Raw genomic sequence first — 16946 nt, 5'->3', positions numbered from 1 at the left:
ATCCGGCGCCCCGACCGGGACTAGAACCTGGTGTGCCGGCGCCGCTAGGCGGAGGATTAGCCTAGTGAACCGCAGCGCCGGCCTCACATCTTCTTCTTAGGGAACTTATATGAGGAAGCTAAGACATGGATGACCATGGTAAATGCTCAATAACATGTGTTGCATGAATAAATGAGTGAATAGCATCGGGTAAAGGGAGGTCTGTTTTATAAGGTGGGTGAGGTAGTTGTTAGGAGGAATCACCAAGACTAATGGTAACTCCTACAAACCTCACGGACACTCCATTGGAGGGAGTTGACTTTGAGCTTGATTGTAAAGTAAGGCAATGGCTGTGGCATCTGGAAATTCACTTTCACAACTTCTTGGAATGTGCTTCCAATGAATGATTTGTCAGTCTGACAGAAGTGAGTGAATAGAAACTACTGGAAATTTTCCGGCATGATGGAGCACTGGGTTTGAATTACAACCCTCTGATACTTACACCACAGGAATGTTAAAATTATTATATAAGATCATGTAGGTAAAACACATAATTATAAAATTCCACCCAAACTGAATCTATTATGAATCTTCAGTACAATTCCCATGGGTTGAAAGTTTACAAATAAAACCAGAGTTCATTTTGGAGGATATCTGATGATATCCCAGATCTACTTCCAGGTTTTATAAAATCATGCATTTTAAAAAACTGACATATATAAAGCTGTTTTCCCAAAATGAACCAATAACTTTTCAAAGATGAGAAAATTCATTTTCTCCAAGGAGACTGAGGCAAATCTGACCATCTAGGGCTGCTCTCCAAGATAATCAACTTATTTAATGTTTCCTCAGAGAGAGTGTCAGGTATCACAGCATAGACTCTTCCCCGTGGATCCTCTTATTCTATCAGAAGAAAGTGATGGATGGAATAAGTCCCAGTGATGCTTGTGTTTGGTTTTGTTTTAGATTTGATTTTCATATTTTCATTTTATTTGAAAGGGAGAGAGAGCGATACTGATCTTTTATTCACTGCTTCACTCCCCAAAAGCCTACAACAGCCAAGGCTAGATCTTTGGGTCCTAGCCAAAGCTGGGAACCCAGAACTCAATCCAGGTCTCCCACATGGGTGGCAGGGACCTTATTACCAGTTGACCTCTAGGGTGTGCATTAGCAGGAAGCAGGATAAGAAGTGGAGCTAGGACTGCACCACTCTCACGTGTTGAGCTAACTACAGTGCGACATGCCTGTCCAGATGCTTGTGGTTTTTTTTTAAGATTTATTTATTTATTTGAAAGAGTTACCAAGAGAGGTAGAAACACACACACACACACACACACACACACACACACAGAGGGGGGGGGGTGTCTTCCATTCATTGATTTACTCCCCAAATGGCCACAAAGGCCAGAGCTGAGGTGATCCAAAGACAAAAGCTAGGAGCTTCTTCTGGGTCTGCAACACGGGTTCAAGGATCCAAGGACTTGAGCCATCTTCCACCGCTTTCCCAGGCACATTGGCAGGGAGCTGGATCGGAAGTGGAGCAGCCAGGACTTGAACCGACGCCTATATAGGATGGCCAGTCCCTGGATGCCTCTTTGTAGTCCAGTGTTGTTTACTGCCTTTCAGCAGCACCTTTGCCACGGCCCTGCTTCATCAGATGTGGTCCTGTAACCCAACCATCGATGGCCCAGCAGATAAAAAAGAAAAGGTGATCCAGGATCTCTTCTCTGAATCATGAAATTCTTTGCTCACAAGCCATCAGTATGATATGCCTGTCCTCCATAATTAATGGAAATTGAACTCATTTTCAGCCTTATCTCCGTCCTCTTGGAATATCTGACTCTTCAATAATGAGAAGACAGAGTTATGGTTCATTTACTGACTTGACTTTAATATTTGTGAGAGCATTGCAAACATTTATAGAGCAGCAGTCTTTCTTTTCATAGGAAACAAAAGTCTGCTAAAAGGCTGTCTCATTTCCCCTGTGATTAGTTGAATGCAGAAACGGTGTGATCAGAATGAAGGACTGCCCTTCGCCAGGACTGCGCTTAGATTTCTGAACGCCCATAGCACCCCCAAGTGGCAGCATCGGGCTCTGAGTAACTCTCAGTGTGCCCCAAACCAGCACTTCCACAACTCTTTATTTTGTCTTGTCATGCTTTGGTTTTTCTGTTGTTGTTGTGTTGCTTTTGTTTTTGCAGTTGGTTCATCAGAGGGTTATTCACATAAAAAGCTGTAAGCTAATTGATGTTCCGAGTTGCTTTGCAGTGGCATGGATGCTGTCACAGCTGATGCTGCTGTGTGGTGTGGGTTGGGAAGAGAAGCAATAAGAAGTGAGAACATAAGAGAAATCTGAGATGATGAGAAATGTATGTGTCCACTTGTTTTATGCAGTTTTCTTTGCCTAGATCAATGAAAAGAACAAACAGCACACAGGGTCCAAAAATCAAAACAGGCTGCAAGATAAGGATAAACACTTACGACACTGTGTTTCTGGCTTCCTTTTTCTAACACCCAGTTAGAAACAGAGGGTGTATGTTGATCCAGCCTGACGGCCAGCCCCTGCTCTTAGAGAACAGAGTCAATGAGCTGCTATGACACCGGCTTTTAGAGACCACTACCTCTACCGGCTGGATTAAGACTCACGGAGGCCCTCGACACTCATCCCATCATGTGGTGTCTCCCATAGGCAAATACAAAATGAAATTAATTTTGTGAAATAACAGAAACATACGCATCGTAGAAAATAGGTTTCTGCTATGAAAATCTGAGTGCGAATTCTGTATCTGTTCTTCGGGACTGGGCTATTTTTTCTTTTCTTTTTATCCTTATTTGATTACAAGTGCCTCGGAGGCAAGCTTGGCCTGCCTGCTACACATCCTCATGTCGTTCCTCCCTGCTGCTTGCTGGCACAGCATTTCAAGCCTGTTCTCTTTTGACTCACTCTGCGTTGGTGGGGTGCATTGCAAACTGGCTCTTCTGATGCCAAGTCCTGGTTTGCCTCTTGGGAGTCTCCTGAGGGCAGCGGGGTTGCGTATTTGAAAGTACTAAAGTACAGAGTGCTAATAAACTAAGCGTCTGGTGTTTTGTTTGTTTGTTTTTTTTTTTTTTTTTTTTTTTTTTTTTGACAGGCAGAGTGGACAGTGAGAGAGAGAGACAGAGAGAAAGGTCTTCCTTTGCCGTTGGTTCACTCTCCAATGGCCGCCGCGGCTGGCGCGCTGCGGCCGGCGCACCGCGCTGATCCGATGGCAGGAGCCAGGAGCCAGGTGCTTTTCCTGGTCTCCCATGGGATGCAGGTGCTTCCTCCAGGTCTCCCATGCAGGTGCAGGGCCCAAGCACTTGGGCCATCCTCCACTGCACTCCCGGGCCACAGCAGAGAGCTGGCCTGGAAGAGGGGCAACCGGGACAGAATCCGGTGCCCCGACCGGGACTAGAACCCGGTGTGCCGGCGCCGCTAGGCGGAGGATTAGCCTAGTGAGCCGCGGCGCCGGCCTTGGTTTTTAAATGAATGTGGTAAAGCCATCACTCTCCTCTCTCCCTTCTCCCCGCGTATCTGAGATACAATTAAAGTGGCTGTTTTTCATCATGGGACAAGCAGGCTACCTTTGCAGCAAATCAGTAGCTACCTGTGAACGTTAAGGCCTGAAGTTTTGGGGGTCCCTCCTCTTTTATTGGAGGACTTAATAAAATGCAGATATGATCAGTGGATAATGTTGGGCCAGTACCTACCTCCTCTTTTCTGTTAAAGCACCCTTGATGAGTACACCTCCTGAGACTGTGATGTAACTGTGTAACTTATGGGAAGCCGTATGTTTTGTCTTAGAATACTCATAATTTCTGAATTCCTTCCAATAACATATTTGGATCTGAAAACTTTCTGTTTCTTGAGCAAATTGCCTATTCAAGAAGACACTTACCTTATGTATTTGAACATCGTCGTTGGGGAACTCAGCATCCATTGAGATCACAAGCAGCTATTTACAACTCATTTTACTTGAACTTGAGGTTGCGGTTGGTACCCAAGCCCTGGGACGGAGGAGAGAGCCGAAGAATCCTGAAAGGCAGTTGTCCATGTACCCTTATCTTGCTTTGTCATTTACCCCGATATGCCTAAGAAATTCTTTAGTACTTTAGAAAGTATTAATTTATTCACCTTTCTCCATGAATATCGGAAAGGTCCTGTATGAATGGTGCACTTTGGGCGTTGTCAGGTTATAAAGAGGTGCAATGGTGGTGATTTTGGGTGCATGGCAAGAGGACTGAGATAATGGGGCCCATCAAGGACTCAAAGCACAATCCAAGGAACAAATGGAATCCACCTCATCCTATTGCAGCAGGGAGTCAATTTTCTTATTGCTGTGAGTGAGAAAAAAAGCTGTTTAAATCACAGGCTTATATGACTAATGGATTTATTTAGCCAACAGGCAATTTCTGTTTACCTGTCAAGCAAAATATAAATATAAGTAATTGTGAGGAGAATTACTTTTCTGAATTCCAAATTACTATGATTTGAAATGCAATTAGTGGTATAGACAAACCTATTTTCCCCCTTTATGAGAAGGAAATTGTTCAGAAACGGGTAGAGAAGAGCTGATAGAGTTACAGTCCACAGTGAATTGCATTACCCAGAAGAAGCAAATGCAAGGCTTCATTTCAGTTTTATTGCTCCTAATGTAATCTGTTTTCATTAATGGGAGCCTGCTGCTTCTCCTACTGACACACCCACGTATGTGCATGAATCAGGGTTTTGCATTGGTATCTATTGTTATTTGCTCATAAGGATGTGAAGACACATAGCATTCAGACTCGACTTGCAGGTTTACTTTTCCGGCTTAGGTCTTATACTCTGTGTTTAAGATCTTCTGTGTGTACATTGATATTTGCCTATAAATATTAAACGTGCACAGCTGGGTCAGAGAAGATGTTAAACTTCGAGAAAAACCATTAAGTCACCTAATGTAGCATCCTCCCATTTCAAAACTTGCAAGTATTTTCCATGGACATGTGAATGAAATAGTAAGTGACACTGAAAGAAAATAAATTTTATCGTGACCATTTTAACATGCTTCCAAGGAGCAGATTCAGGAAAATTAAGTTCATAAAAATCAGTTTTCAACTTAAATATGTTTATGAATTTCATTGATTTTTAAATTAAGACTTTTTTGGGGGGCATTAAATAAGCAGTGAGTCCAGATCAGAGACATTGAAGATTTCTTGTAATGAAATCAATTTGAAAGTGTAAGGCTTTTGTCACCTTAAAGTTCTATGGAACACCTCTGCCCAATGCATGTATTCTGGCAAGATGAGAGAGGCTCTTTGCTAAGGGACAAAATCAAAGCATCTCTAAGATGTAGTCTTGGCATCTTACTTTTGACCATACCTCTGCTTTTACTTTAACAATGCCCTTTTGGACGCCACCTGAAATGAGCCTTGAACATCAAACCAGGGGTAAAACAGCCATCCGAAAATGCCCTGCAAAGACCAACCTAACTCCTTTCTATTTTGAGCTTGAATGAATCCTTAAGAGAACTCCTTTGAATGAGAAACGGATTTTATATTCTTGAAAAAGCTTTACCCTTAGAAGCAGCCTTGTTAAATACTCTGAGTAAGCCGTTTTCTGAGAATAAGCAGACATTTAGGGAATCTTTCAGGTCACCTTGGTGTCATGTAGACAATTTTTCTAGCACGTTATTCCTGTGCAGCAGTTTTCAAACTTGAGCATGCATCAGAATCATCTGGAAGTCTTGCTAAACTCCAGATTGCCCAGCCCCAGTCTTGGGTTTCCATTTCAGTAGAGCTTAGATGGAACCCCAGAATTTGCATTTCTAACAAGTCCCTACCTAGATGATGCTGATGCTGCTGGTCCAAACACAACTCTTTGAAAGTCATTGCTTCAGTTCATTTTACTTGGTGCTCTCATAATAATAATAATAATAATCATCCACGACTTTATTATGAATATGTTTGTGATCTGGTGATTGCTAATTGTCTTTCCATAATAAAACTAGCAGTGTTGCAAATGTACAACAATGAACACGATACTGAAAAGCCGGTATCTATTCACAAAGGGAAAGCATTATTGAGCTTTATTTATATATAGCACCGGGCTTCATTCACTTCAAGATGTGTTGACTATAATCTACAGGAAAGCAAGTTCATGGTACACTGTAGACATTCTGATACTCACTGAATAGGTGACATTTCTTATAATAAGCGTGGATATTAGCTATATCATTTTTCATGCATGGGTTTAGTTTTCATTCTCATGAGCTAATGACACTAGTTTCCTGGGTAATTATCTCCATTGCAAAGACTTACCCAACAAGCGTTTATTCTAAGACCTTCATTTCCTCAGTTCAATTGTAATTTAGCTGCTCTACACTGTGCTCAAGTTCTGCTTCCTGCTTCCCAAAAGCTCAATTTAGCCTCAGGCTACAGGCCGGGTTCAGTCAGTTCCAAGTGTGCTCCCTCGGAAGGCCAGGCCAAAACAGCAGCAGGTAAGTGAGGCATATTCTGATGTGGTGCATCACCAGAGTACAGAGGTCAGCCAGGCTCTACAGGTGCCTGCAAAGTCTCTGACTGTATTATGTCCATTTATGTTCCATTGGCCAAAGTAAATCACATGGTAGACCAGTCAGTGGGTCAGGTTAGAACACTTCCCTACCAACGTTATGGGATCAGTGAATATTTGCTGAGCAATATTCAATTGTCACAGTTTTGAATGTGGAAATAAAATAATTGCTTACCTCAAAAATGAATCCTCAGGACTTGGAAACCCTGGCTTGGAGATGTAGCAGAGTGTATTATGCCCCTGGCAGAGGAAGCTGCTACTCAGAATGCCCCACTGCGTATTAAAGAGCTGGTTTGTTATCTTTGTGCTTGTGCCATGCACCAGAGCGAATGTTTGCTTATCTCCTTTGCATTCAAATCTTGCTTATTTGCTAATTATCATTGATGCTGTTCCAGATAATGCCTTAACTCAAAGGATCTGCCTTAATTTGGACAATGTTTGACTTGGGGCCAGACAGTGAAGGAACTGGCTTTTAAGAGACGTTCTCAAATCCAGCCAGGTGGATGTCCACCAAGCAGGCTCTCTCATTCTTGCCTGCCTCCAGGGTGGCTCCTGGTCCTAACTCTTAGGCATCGCATCACTATTTGCTGTTTAAAGGAAAACTTCACTGTTCTCTCCTGCCGACATCACAGCCGTTGCCTTGTTGGCAAAAGAAATGCAGGAATACACTGAGGGTAGATGGTTCTTGCACCTGGAGGCCAGTTTGCAGGGCTTCTTTTACTTCCTTCTGCTATTTCTGGTAGCTTAGCCTTCTTTTCTAGGGTGAATTAAGTCAGGCTCACATGCAATCTTCCCCAAGTCTTATTTCTGATGTACAGTCTGGGAATACACCATATTCGCTTTCTTTGTAATTGCAGTTACTTTCATTGAGATGAGGTTTTGCCATTTTCTGTAATTGTTTCCTGTGGCCTGCTTGTGAGCACTGATTTTCATGGCAAGATTCAATGCATTGATGTTATCTGTGCTTCTCGCTGCCTGGAGAAGACCCTGCATTTGACCAGCCTTATTTCTACCCCACTGTTGTATTGCTTTGAAGTGAAAGCCTACAAATCCCCCCATGTGATGTGGAGGCAAGCACCCCCACGGGATGGGCTGAGCCCTGCACTACTCGGCCTGCGTCACATGTAGTTCTGCAGTCGGCCATACCTCAACCAGGCAGGGCTTGGTCCTTCAAAATGCTTGCCAGTGGTCACCAGAGAGAACAGATAAAAGCTTTCTCTTCTTCCAGCCATTGCCTCTGTTAAATAAAAAATTAAAGTACTGAAAGTGCAGAGGCTCATTAATGTCACTTGAACATTTAAGGGAAACCTATTTAGCTTAATTCACTAGACCCAGGGAAGTGCATGGTTTGAAAAGGGCAAGGAACTCTAGGGGCCTTGCAGAGCAGAAGTCATCTCCCTTTTAATCTAATCATGCTAGATCTATGAATTAAGACATTTGAAAGAATGACATGGTTTGGTTCAAACGATCACCAGGGACAAACAGAAACAGCATATTCTCTTCTATATTCAATGGTCTAAAAATCCTAAGAGCCTTGTGGAAGCTATTGTTGTATAAATAGAAAATGTGAAAAGACAGAGGTTTGTGCTTCCTCTCGGATGAGAGGTGATTATTGGGATAATTTCCACAGCAATATTGCAAGTAAAAGGCAAGGTTTCATATGTATTCAGAGAGCAGCAAGGGATTTTTAGAGGGAAAAACATACATAAGCCTACTGATACTGATCTAGAGAAATGGCAGGAATGAGAAAGCAAAGAAAAGATGGTAGAAAGTGGGAGAAAAGAGGGAGGGTATTATGATTGAAAGTAGAGCAGAGAGGTGAGGGATGCAAGAGAGAAGCCAAGGGAAGCAGAGGAGGCTGTGACCTCCAAGCCCTCCCTAGGACCAAGAACAACGCACTTTGATGAGATGGACATCAGCCATTTAGTTGAATCGATGGTTGCCTAACTTTCCTGGTATAAACTCTACCACTTATGTTGATTTTCCTTTTGGGTTGGTGACAGTGATGCTGGGGGAAATCCATTATAGACGCACCACGAACTGTATGTAGAAACCAGGGAGTTGCACAATAGCGGTACTAAAATGCATGAAAAGTACTACTGGGAGATTCAAAGTCAACTTCATTGATTTTAGAGAAAGCGTTTTTGGATTAAGTTAAAATGAATGTTTTTCTTTAAAGATATTAAAGTATCAAGTTGAAAATCTGAAAATTAACTCAATTCATACATTCATTCTGTGTTATTTTGAAAGCCCAGAATAGCAATTCTATTTTGTAGCATGTGTGTGTGTGCCTGTGCACACTAGCCATTTCCTTTGTAAAAGTTTGTAAATAGGGCATATTACTCAGTCCAATTGTATTTTTATTTTTAAGTGATTATTTATTTTCATCTATGTGAGGGACAGAGAGAGAAAGAGAGAGAGAGAGAGGGAGAGAGGGAGGGAGGGAGAGACAAAAATCTTCCATCTGCTGGTTCTTTCCCAAAATGGTCTCAAAGGCCAGGGCTTGGCCAGGCTGAAGCTAGAAGCAAGGAACTCATTCTGGGTCTCCCACATGGGAGGCAGGACTTAAGCACTTGAGCCATGTTCTTCTTCCCAAGATGCAGTAGCAGGAAGCTGTATTAGAAGCAAGTAACTAGGGTGCCGGCACTGTGGCTCACTTGGTTAATCCTCCACCTGCGATGCCGGCATCCCATATGGGCACCAGGTTCTAGTCCCCATTGCTCCTCTTCCTATCCAGCTCTCTGCTGTGGCCCAGGAGGGCTGTGGAGGATGGCCCAAGTGCTTGGGCCCCTGCACCTGCATGGGAGACCAGGAAGAAGCACCTGGCTCCTGGCTTTGGATTAGCACAGCGCCAGCCATAGCGGCCATTTGGGGAGTAAACCAATGGAAGGAAGACCTTTCTCTCTCTCTCTCTCTCTCTCTCTCTCTGTCTATAACTCTACCTGTCAAATAAATTTAAAAAAAAAATTAAGAAGCTAGTAACTGGAACTCAAACTGGCACTCTGATATGGAATGCTGGCATTACAAGTGGCAGCTAAACCAGCTGTACCATGATACCCACCCTCCTAGTCTCTAGTTACTAGACATCTTGTAAATACAAACTCAAAAATTTAGGAGACAGCTGAGTTAGGTCTTGTGTCTATGTCTTTTCTCAAGCTACCCATACATTTATTTCTCCCATTCATATTAGTTTATGGTAATAATACTAAAAATATTTTGGTGATCACTGTTTTATGGAAGAACTTCCTTAAGAACGTGGTAAGTTAGTCAATTCATTTCTCCAGATAGCGTTAGAAAAATAAGAAAAGTCGTAACATTAACACAGAGTTAATGTGTGAATTGAGTCTCTTTTTTAAAAATTTATTTATTTATTTGAAAGTCAGAGTTATAGAGAAAGAGAGAGGGAGAGACAGAGAGGTCTTCCATCTGCTGGTTCACTTCCCAAATGGCTGCAACGGCCAGGGCTGGGCCAGGTCAAACCAGGAGCCAGGAGCTTTTCCCAGGTTTTCCAGGTGGGTATAGAGGCCCAAGTAATTGGGCCATCTTCCACTGTTTTTCCTAAGCCATTAGCAGGGAGCTTGGTCAGAAGTGGAGCAGCCAGGACACAAACCAGTGCTCATATGGTATGCCAGTGTCACAGGAGGCAACTTTACCAACTATGCCACAGTCCCGGCCCCTGAAGCATTTTTAAGGAATTAAAATCTTGATGTAAAATAACACATGAAGTAATTAAAAAAATATTTTCCCCATACTTACCCAATAAGTACAATGGGAGCATTTTCATAGCAGTTAAGGTGCTTCCATACCATATAAGAGTGCACAGGAGTGCCTGAGTTTGAGTCCTTGGTTTGCTGTTAACTGCAGATTCCTGTTGGTGCAGTCCTGGGAGGTAGCAGGAGATGGCTCCAGCAGTGGGTCTCTGCCACCTGTGTGAAGAATTCAACTCAGTTGCTGGCACCTGGCTTCACTTCAGTCTGGTCCAGCTGTGGCCACTGTAGGCATAGGGGGGTGGTTGGCAGAATATGGAGCTTCTGTTTCTCTCTCTCTCTCTCTCTCTCTCTCTCTCTCTCTTTTTCCTGTCTCTCTGCTTTTGTAATATAATTAACTAAATATAAGTAAAGATGAAAAACCTGCTCCAAAGTATATTTAAGATGTTCAAGGACAACTTGAGCTGAGGGAGAAACCCTGTATCTGTGTTCAGAGACACATTGATAGTTTTGTTACTCTTCAGAGTCCCTTTTTCTTTTTTTTTAAAAGAATTATTTTATTTATTTGAAAGACAGAGTTATACAGAGAGGAAGAGCCAGAGAGAGAGAGGTCTTCCATTCTGCTGGTTCACTCTCCAGATGACCGCAATGGCCAGAGATAAGCTGATCTGAAGCCAGGAGCCAGGAAGTTCTTCCAGGTCTCCTATGTAGGTGCAGGGGCCCAAGGACTTGGGCCATCTTACACTGCTTTCCCAAGCCATAGCAGAGAGCTGGATCAGAAGATGAGCAGCTGAGACTCGAACCAGTGCCCATATGGGATGCCGGCACTGCAGGCTGGGGCTTTAACCAGCCGGGCCACAGCACCGGCCCCACCCCAGAGTCCCTTTTTCTTTATGGTTCTTTTCTTGGCAGGGGCAGGAGAAGATGGCACAAGTTCTTGAAACAGTTATTAGAGGGCAAGAATTGAATTATGTATCATAAACTTAAAATGCCATAGGTTGTCATTCTGTAAGATTGTATCACTGCACTCATTCTAGAACAGTAACCTGCTGATTAGTATTTGGCATTTGGACTGCAGAGTCTTCACAGTCGCTGAAGATACGGCTGCAATTTGTGCATCAATGTTTAGGGCACAAATGTGTGTGTATAAGCATGCATGCCATACTGGCACATGGCATCGAAGGCATTCTTTAAAATGTTCCTAGGAACAGTGTCTTCAATGTACAAGATGAAAGAAAGCCAGATTCTTACTTTCTTAAATGAGTAATTTTAATTTGAGAGGCAGAGAGAGAAAGAGAGACACACAGAGATGTATCCTATCTGCTGCTGGGTCACTCTCCAAGTGTTCACCACAGCTAAGGCTGGGCCAGGCTGAAGCCAGACGCCAGGAACTCCAACCAGGTCTCCCATGTGCACGGCAGGAACCCAAGCACTCGAGCCATCCATCCACCTGCTTCCTCCCAGGGTCCGTACCAGCAGGAAACTGGAATCAGAAGTGGAGCCAGGACACAAACCCAGGCATTCTAAGCAGCATCTTGATTGCTGTGGCAAACACCTGCCCCCTCATTCTGAGTCAGTCCCAAGGTCCTCAGACTAAGTTGGCCTGAGCTACACACCTGCTCCTGTGTTGTCGCCTCGATCTTCCACGTATTCTGTCTTCACACCTGCCTCTGGACAGCTATTGTTCTTCCTTGGTCGTCTGCCTCCCTCCTCTTCCCCTGTTGAATTTTTAGATTTGCTTCTTCCAGCCCACATTTCTACTTCGAATATTTCTGTGTTTCTGGGTTTTCTAGTTTTGTTTCATTTTTTAAATCTCTTAAAATAGAAATCACTTATCATGTTTTCTGAATACTTTAATTAGTGTTATTAACTTTGACCAAATTATAATTTGAATACCACTTGCAAGCTCTCCTGAGAATGTAGGGTTTAAAAAAAAAACAGTATTTGAAAGATAGTGAGAGAGACACACAAAGAGGGGCAGACAACCCAAAATCTCCCCATCTATGGGTCCATTCCCCGAAATGCCTGTAATGGCTGGGACAGGGGCAGTCAGGTGGACCATGTGGGTAATAGGGACCCAACTCCTTGAGCCATCACCTGTTACCTCCAAGGATCCACATAAGCAGGAAGTTGGCGTCAGGAGGGAAGGTGGGACTCAATCCTGGCTGTTGTGGGCATCTGGGGAGTGAACCAGGCGATGGGAGATACCTCTGTCACTCCCCAGACCCCGCCCAGATTCTCTGCCTCTCAAATAAATAAAAGAATAAAAAAAATTGAAATATCTGAGGGGCACAGGTGCTTCTTTGATTCTGATTGTGAATACCCTCCCAAGTTTGAAGTACCATGTGTGCTTTGTAAGCTATTCTGTGTCATTACTATATATTGTATAAATGCATCATTTGAAGATGTACGTATACTACTGCTTCTTACAGTTTGCGTAAAAATATACATGGCGTATTTCACTCACACACGTTACATAAGGACTCAGAGCATCTGTACTTAGTGAAATGTCAGGTTCTTGGGGGTGCAGTGAACAGCATGAACCTTCCTTTTAAGTCTGTGCTGGGAGAGGCAGCTTCTTCTATCAAAGGCACAGCTGGGGTGAGGGAGCGGGATGAGAACCAGAGTTCCTATGTATCTAAATGAGATGACTTATAAAGTTTAACGTCAGGACTCTGTCTCCCAAGTGCAGTGGGGTGGGAGTTGGGGAGTGTGCTCCCAACCCCTGGCCCCATCTTTATGATCTCTCCCATGCAGAGGGCTTTGCAGCTATGGGAACACCCACTCACCAGCTTTCCTCGTTGCCAAGTTTTTTTTTTTTTTTTTAAATGCTTCTTCTTAGAGGGAAACTACAGAATAAACCGGATGGGGGTGACACACATTTTGATTAAAACTGAAAACTACTCCTATGGGTTGAGAGCATGAGAAGACAACAGTGGAACGGGAGATTGGCTCTGCGGCATCCAGCGTCTCCCTCCAAGCTAAGATGGTGAGGAGACAGGCAATTTCACGACCGGGCGGGTCTCTCGCTGGGCTTTCTTGGCTTGAGACAGGGATGCTAGGAGACGGTTGGCAGCCTGGGGAGCCCCGAGTCTGGTCTGTTCAGAGGTGGCCTCGCCTATTATTTTGAAAACCTACAGGGAAAGGGTCCTGGAAACCTAGGAGGCGCAGGGAACGCCAAGGAGCCCTGGGAGTAGGTGAAGACTCCCACCCTCACTCTGGGTGCACGGGCACAGGCTAGAGTCCCTGCCTGGGCGAGTGAGCCACCGGTTCAGGCCTTGAAGTTACAGGCCTGGTCCCGGCAGATCCATCCCAGCCTGGAAAGGCTCAGAGACAGAAGAGAGATGGAGGAGGGAAAGGAGGCGAGGAGAAGTGCGCAGCCCCCTAAGAATGGCCAAACCATGATTAGGAAAGGAAGAGAGAGAAGCTAAGGGAGTCCGGAGGGAAGGAGAGAGACCCAAACCGCCAAGGCTGGAGCCTGGCCGCACAGCACAGTTTGCCCGTCTTTCCACACAGGGGCGCTGAAGCACGTTTTAATGCAGCAAAAGGAGTTAAAGCGAACCCCGGAACGGTGCACGTCTTTTGGTGTCGTGGCGCTCCTCTGGCTTCTTCCCAGTGCGGGGTGTGGGGAAGGGAGAGGCCGCGAGCTTTGGAAAAGTTGTCGGCATCCCAACTGCCCCGGCCTCTGCCCATGTTTAGTGAAAACGAAAAGCGTAATTCGTGCAAAGCACACGGAGGCTGCGATTTGTGCGGAGCACCATTGAATGGGATTGCTCCGAAGGCTTCCACCAGGCCTCCTCCGACCACCTCCTCCTCGCTGCTTCCTGAGGGCGTTTTCTTAGGAGAACGAGGTTTGGGGAGGAAGAGGAAAAGAAGGGATCGTCTGCAACCTGCATCCCCGGACCCCCTCCTTGCAGGCAGCCTCCCGCCTCCAAGCCCATCTCACTCTCCCTACCCGGACACGCAGCCCCAGGCCCTCGGGGGTCTTTGCGGTTGTCGTTTCGAGTTAGGGTGGGGGGAAAAGTGGGAGGGTGTGTAGGAAACCCAGGAGGAGGCACCCCTCGGAGGGAGCCCAGCAGTGCGGGAGCGAGCAGGTGCAAGAGGTGGGGTCGAGCTCCGCGCTGTGGGCGGGGCGCCCACGGGGGTCTCTCCCCTCCTTGGCTCGGCCCGCCTCATCTCCCCATTTCGTTTTAGGTCTCCCACTCTGGTCCTGCGCTGCGGGGTGTGACCTCTGGCGGCGCTCCGAGTATCCTCAGCGCTCACCCACCCTTGGCCCTCGGCACCCATCCCGCATCCCCCTTCGTCGCGGTCCTAGCCCCCCGCTCCCTCCTCTCGCGTCTCCAGCGCGCACCCCGCGCTCTGGGCGCCCGCCCTCTCCGAGCCTCCAGCCCTGGGGCCACCCAGGCGCCATCAGCCAGCCTAGGGGCCGCGGGAGAGGGAAGGGAAGGCGGAGACGCGCGAGGGGCGCGGGCGAGCGCGGAGATCTGCTCTAGATGTTCGCCGGTCTCTAGGTGGTGCCAAATCTTGGGGCCTAGGCTCTTCCCTCCCTTTATGTTTTTTTTTTTTTTTCGGTGTTTTGCTCCATTCAATCGCTTTGATCAGGCCGTGCGCGGCCGCGCAAGGAGTTTACAAAGCAAAAACAGAAAAGAGAGCGACAGCACACCCAGACCCCCGCGTGGCCGAGCCGCCGGGGGAGGGGGCGGAGGAGGCTGAGCGAGCGGAGTCGCCCAGCGGCGACTTGAGAGTGGCGCGCGGAGCAGCGGCCGCCGCTGGCTCGCCCGTCGTCCGCCGCTTCTTCCCCACCGCCCCCTTTTTTTTTTGTTTCTTCCCCTTTGCCGGAGCGGGGAACCCGAGACCGAGAAAGCCAAATATTAACAAGCCCCAAAGACAGACACGCGAGAGCGCGCGCGGTGACCGATGGCTTCGCTGTACCAGCGGTTCACGGGCAAGATCAACACCTCGCGGTCCTTCCCCGCGCCCCCGGAGGCGAGCCACCTCCTGGGCGGCCAGGGGCCCGAGGAGGATGGCGGCGCCGCGGCGAAGCCCCCCGGCCCGCAGGCGCAGGCGGCGGCGCCCCGGGAGCGCGGCGGCGGCGGCGGCGGCGGCGCGGGCGGCCGGCCCCGGTTCCAGTACCAAGCGCGGAGCGACTGTGACGAGGAGGACGTAAGCGCACCGCGCTGGGTGGGGGGCGGCGACGGGGGCTTCGGCCGAGCGCGCGGCGAGCTGCAGCGGGGCCCCAGGCTCTCGGGCGGCCGGGTCGTCCCCCCTCCCCTCCCCCACCTCTCCCCGAGCGCCCACGACACTCTCCTTAGCTCCAGATCTCGGTCACCGCGGTCCCGGAGCGGGTGTCTGTCTGTGGCCGAGTTGGCGGCAGGAGGCAGCCGGGTTTTGGTGCTGCGCCCGCTGGCATCTGGAATTCAACCAGATGGGTGCATGACTGTTTGTAGCCGCATACTGCTGTGGATCCTAAGGGGAGAATGGCATCTGGGTTCTCTTTCCTCCAAGATTCAGGAAGATCAAGTCCCACATCTGCCCCCGCCCCCTTCCACCTGTCACTGGAATGTGCCCATTGCTCCTCTCTCGGCCTCTCTGCCGTGTCCTGACTGATGTCCTGCGTCCCCTTCTTACTTCTCACTTCCCCCAGTGGTAGTGGTGGTCGTGGTGGGGTGGTGGTGGTCGTGGTGATTATCATACCCAAGAAAATGTAGACGTGCTAGCGTCAGAGGTTCAACCCCTGTCCCATTGGCCAGGACAGCTTCTGCTGGAAGGGTCAGGCCAAGTCTCTCCAGTTCCAAGCCCTGAACTAAACAACTCTACCTCAGACCCTGTTCACCAAAAACTTCTCAGAGAGAGAGAGAGCAGGTTTCCTACTTTGGAAGCCTGGTCTCAAAGGTTGGATTTGCATATCGCCCTAGTAACCAGTGACTCATGCAGGGTGCCAGAGGCCCCACGGATGGGTGGGTTGAACCACCTCCTGTTTATCCCCTCCGGAGATTCAGAGTGTCCATTGCACATGAAAAGAGGAAACTCGCTTTACTTTGAGACCTCCTAGTCTCAAGGAAAAGAGAAAATTTCCAGATAGGACCTCAGATGGGCAGGTCTGGCTTAGCTAGTACAGTCCTCAGAGACAGCAGAGCAGGTGTGTTGCATTGTTGAAACCACTCCAAGCACCTTGTAAGCAGAGCTGTGCAGCACTTGGCCTTTTTGGTCAGTCTTGCCCTTTACTCTGAAGACAACGCAGAGCCCCACACTGAGCAGGAGGCGGTGGTCACTTCTAAATATGATCGGATTTGGTCACATCGCTTCACAATCTGTTTTTTTTTTTTTTTTCAGTGCAAGTGGGTGTGTGTGGGGGGGAGGTGTGCACGTACATGCACAGGGCGTGAGTGCTTTCTCAGAGACAATTCCTAATTGCCAGGGCTTGTTGATATTACTGGTTTTTGTTTCATCTTATGAATGGAGCATGTGAACTCTTTAGTAGACTTGACTCATGTTTGTGAGAGGTCTGGTTTGCATACTCTGTTACACAGACACACACAAGTGCCACAACCCTGCACCAGATCTTGTGTGGGATTTTCTTATTTTCTTTTGAACCATTTCTAGACATTGTTGATTGGAGAGAGAGAGATTAGGGGCCAAACCCTTTGGGATGTGGGAAATCATTCCGTCATCTGGTTCAGAGACCTGGA

The 16946-nt window shown here is 47.0% G+C and overlaps 1 protein-coding gene and 1 long non-coding RNA gene across 5 annotated transcripts in view; one reads left to right on the top strand and one right to left on the bottom strand.

Annotated features, from left to right (window-relative positions):
• Nucleotides 1-16946, top strand: part of DPP6 (dipeptidyl peptidase like 6) — a 1254484-nt gene that overhangs the window by 331423 nt on the left and 906115 nt on the right. The window contains exon 1 of one of the 4 annotated variants that reach the window (XM_051857102.3): nt 14994-15420. The exons of the other annotated variants lie outside the window; for them this stretch is intronic. Coding sequence (XP_051713062.3) covers nt 15175-15420 — 246 coding nt within the window. The 5' untranslated portion in view covers nt 14994-15174. Of the gene's footprint in view, nt 1-14993; nt 15421-16946 lie in introns of those variants that run through there. 4 annotated transcript variants of the gene reach the window in all.
• LOC138850489 (uncharacterized) lies at nt 1202-4356 on the bottom strand. The gene is made up of 3 exons (XR_011390300.2): nt 4133-4356; nt 3897-4033; nt 1202-2383 (listed from the first exon to the last, which is right to left on the bottom strand). It is a non-coding gene; the product is annotated as an uncharacterized LOC138850489 (long non-coding RNA).

The sequence above is a fragment of the Oryctolagus cuniculus genome, chromosome 7 (genome assembly GCF_051225735.1).
Source record: "Oryctolagus cuniculus isolate XC-2025 breed Fujian yellow rabbit chromosome 7, ASM5122573v1, whole genome shotgun sequence".
Classification (NCBI taxonomy): Eukaryota; Metazoa; Chordata; class Mammalia; order Lagomorpha; family Leporidae; genus Oryctolagus; species Oryctolagus cuniculus.
The sequence above is the reverse complement of the archived record's forward strand: the minus strand, read 5'-3'. Positions and strand labels throughout refer to the sequence as shown.